Here is a 3,627-nt window from a genome sequence, read left to right on the forward strand (position 1 = left end):
GGAAGAGCAGTCAGTGCTCTTAACCACTGAGCCATCTCTCCAGCCCTCTCTACTACTTTTGAATTAAAATTTGGTTTTCATGCCTCTTAAATAAAGTTCCTGGAGGTTGGCCTTTCCTCCAGATGTGCAAAGCCTCTGTTTAGTCTCCTTTTCCCTGGAGGCCTTTAGTCCTTGGAGCTGATAAACATGTGTTTGGGTGGCTGCTATAAATGACAAGAAAGGCCAGACACACTGAGCTACTTGCGTTATAGTTTTTATTATTATTACTACTCAAGACATACTTATGTAGCCCAGGCTGGGCTAGAACCCATTATGTAGCTTAGGGTGACCCTGAGTTTCTGATCACCATGCCTTTACCTCTGAAGTACTGGGCTGATGGGCATGTGCCACTGTGCCCAACATGGCATGCATGCATACGTGTGTGTGTGTGTGTGTGTGTGTGTGTAAGTCTAATTTTTTTAATGCAAGTAATTTTGTGTATATTTTGTGTGTGTGTGTGTATGCATGGATCATATATGGAAGCCAGAGGGTATCTTTGTAATTTGTTCTTTCCTTAATCTGTATGTGGGTTCTGGGCATCAGATTAGGGCTAACAAGGTTGTGGAGCAAGCACCTTTACCTGCCGAGCCATCTCACTGGCCTGGAGGCGTTACTCTGCATAACCATAGTTTTCTGCCTTGGAATATCTATTTATTTGTTTGTTTGTTTATCTAAGCAAACATCAGGTTTGGGCTGTAGCCTGAGTGGGGCTGTGGCTAGGTGAGTAGGTAGTGTGGAGACTAGCCGTTAGAGCTAATCTAGAGCAGAGGCATTCTAGAATAACACAGTTTCATTTTTCCCTTCTCAGGAAGCCATGGCAGAAACCTTTTACCTTTCTAATATCGTGCCTCAGAATTTTGATAATAACTCCGGCTACTGGAACAGGTAGGTATGGACGGTAGGCGGCGTGCCGCGAGCTGGACTGCCAGCTTGCTTGTGTTGTCTCTGTGTTCACTCCTCAGGCGCCATCCTGGCTGAACGCTGCTGTCTCTGCCGTGTTTGAGAGACAGCCTGCCTCTCTGGCCCATGTGCTACTGCTCAGAAGTCAGGTTTCTAGAGAAACTAATCAAGGTAGTACTGAGTGGTGTGTCCAGGAAAGGCACGTTCCTGAGCTTGGCAGGGGAGGCATTGCCAGCTGCCCAGGCTGCCTTCCAGCCTGTGACTGTCCTTTGTCGCCTCCTGATTGCCGAGATGACACACGTGCTGCCCCGCCTGGTCTGCTTCCGAGCTTTGCAAGAGAAAAGCTTTGGTTTTAGTGGTAGACACCATGAGACCGCTGAGCCCTCTGCTGCTTCTGACATTGCTAACTTTGCCAGGTGGTCTTACCAAGCATCGGAGGAGACGGGGATCGACCCAGTCCTGGCTGGAGGCCACCACTCCTCTCAGCTCCTCCCAGAATGTGGTTGTCTCAGGCAGGTGCGCTTCTCAGAACTATGTAGTATTTCACAGTTCAGAATTCAGCTAAGGGTGCATGTAGTTTTTTGGTAGACCACTTGCTTCAAAAGCACAGGGGTCTTGCCTTCCATCTCCACCACACACACACACACACACACACACACACACACACACACACACAACCCTAAGAAGAGAAAGTGCTGTGTCAGATGAGGATCTGGGCTCAGTTTCTGGCACCGTGTGGTGGCTCACGGCTGTAGTGCTAGGTCCAGGGGATCCAGGGTCTTTTTCAGGTGATCGTATAGTAGTTCACTTATACGCAGGTAAAATGCACATGTAAAATAAAAAGATAAATCTAAAAAAAAAAATAACTATTAAGAAAATGTCCTATATTTAAAAGAGGTTGGGGCTGGAGAGGCAGCGCCGTGGCTAGGAGCTTGCAGGAGACAGGAGTTTGCTTCCCCGTACCTGTACCCGGTAGCCCAGGGGTCCAGCACCCTCCTCTGTCCTCTGTACACATACAGACACACAAAGAACCTGTAGTGAATCTGTAAAGACTTCCTAAGTCAGGGCCCATGTGTTTCATCTGTGTACTCTAATCCTTACCACCTGCTCAGACTAGAAGATACGACTTTATAAATGGATGTTTGTAGGAGAAAAGGCTTGTTTTAAAACGTAGCCCACAGTACTTAACCTACTACACTTAAAAAATTAACAGTAGTTCCTTAGTGCCAGCTGTACAGAGTTCAGATTCCCCCGAGTGTCTCTGCCACAGGGAGTCAGAAGGTTCCAGTCTAACTCCCAGGTCTCCTCGCTCCCCAGTGAAGCTTCCCCTCTCAGCTTGGTAAAGCTCTGGGCGGTCTTCCCCTTCCTTGCCATTGTTGTGTCTGCAGACTGCACACCTACGGGAGCCTTTGGAGTTTCTTTCTCCCGAGGGAGACCTTGGTAGAGAGCAGCACTTCACCTTGTAACTAGGCATCCGCACTCTGGGAGGAGCTGAGAGGAGTGGTGGCCGGGGTCGCCAGCCCCTGTAGGCCACACCACACACAGTGCAGTCTAAAGAGTGCATATCACTGTTGCATGGACAGTCCTGTCATGAGGCAGTCACTGCACGGGACGGCCAGAAGCTAAGCGCCCACTGTGTAAGGAGTCCATGTTCCTAGTGTCCTTAGCCTTTTGGGAAAGACGCATCCTGGTGATGAGAGACAAAAGAGCCATCGCTTGGTCCAGTAGTCTCTCATGATACACGTTCTAGAAATAGCCACGACTTGGGGAATTACAGTTTAGCTTTTGACTTTTATGGGTAAGTACAGGAGACGTGGTCTGAGAAACATCTTGGTATAATATAAGCCCTACCTTCAGCTTTAGATGGGATGAACTTATACAAGTTGGGGTGCATAGCTACAGTCTTGATACTGTTCTTAATTAAAAAAAATATATATTGGTTTTTGAGACAAGGTCTCACTATGTCTCCTTGGCTGCCCTGGAACTATGTAGACAGCAAGACTGATCTCTGACTATCCAGATCCTCCTGCCTCTGCCTTCTGGGTGCTGGCACTAAAGGTGTGTGCCACGATGGCTGTCCCTAAGTCAACCTCTTAAATGAGCTGTCTCATTTAAGAGTCTTTCCTAGGGACTGGGTGGCTTGCTGCTTTCTTACGTGACACCTGTGAGCATAAAACATTATTTTTGATTTGTTTTTCAGAATAGAAATGTATTGTCGTGAGCTGACGGAGAGATTTGAAGATGTGTGGATAGTATCAGGACCTTTAACCTTGCCTCATACTAGGAATGATGGAACGAAAACAGTTAGTTACCAGGTAGGGACGTGTAACATTCCAGCGCATGTTGTTCCGCGAGCTCGTAATCTCGTTGGATGCTCTGCTTCCTGACGTCATGTATTCAGCATTGTTTATCAGGTGCCTCCTGCTAGGGTTACAGAAGCAGATCCAGTGAGGGGGTAAAAACAACCATTGGCAGTTAAAGGGAGGCACTCACCACCCAGCTATGTTGAAGACATTCTTGTTCTTTTTCTTTCTTTCTTTTTCTTTTTTTTTTTTTTTAAGATTTATTTTTATTTATTTTATTTTTATTTTTTTGAGACAGGGTTCCTCTGTGTAGCCCTGGCTGTTTGGAACTCACTCTGTAGACCAGGCTGGCCTTGAACTCAGAAATCCGCCTGCCTCTGCCTCC

The 3,627-nt window shown here is 47.1% G+C and overlaps 1 protein-coding gene across 1 annotated transcript in view; it reads left to right on the forward strand.

Annotated features, from left to right (window-relative positions):
- Exog (exo/endonuclease G) overlaps positions 1-3,627 on the forward strand; it is a 19,840-nt gene that overhangs the window by 4,075 nt on the left and 12,138 nt on the right. The window contains exons 4-5 of the mRNA XM_021172547.2: positions 848-924; positions 3,140-3,254. Of these exons, the coding sequence (XP_021028206.1) occupies positions 848-924; positions 3,140-3,254 (192 nt within the window). The remainder of the gene's footprint in view (positions 1-847; positions 925-3,139; positions 3,255-3,627) is intronic.

The sequence above is a fragment of the Mus caroli genome, chromosome 9 (genome assembly GCF_900094665.2).
Source record: "Mus caroli chromosome 9, CAROLI_EIJ_v1.1, whole genome shotgun sequence".
Classification (NCBI taxonomy): domain Eukaryota; kingdom Metazoa; phylum Chordata; class Mammalia; order Rodentia; family Muridae; genus Mus; species Mus caroli.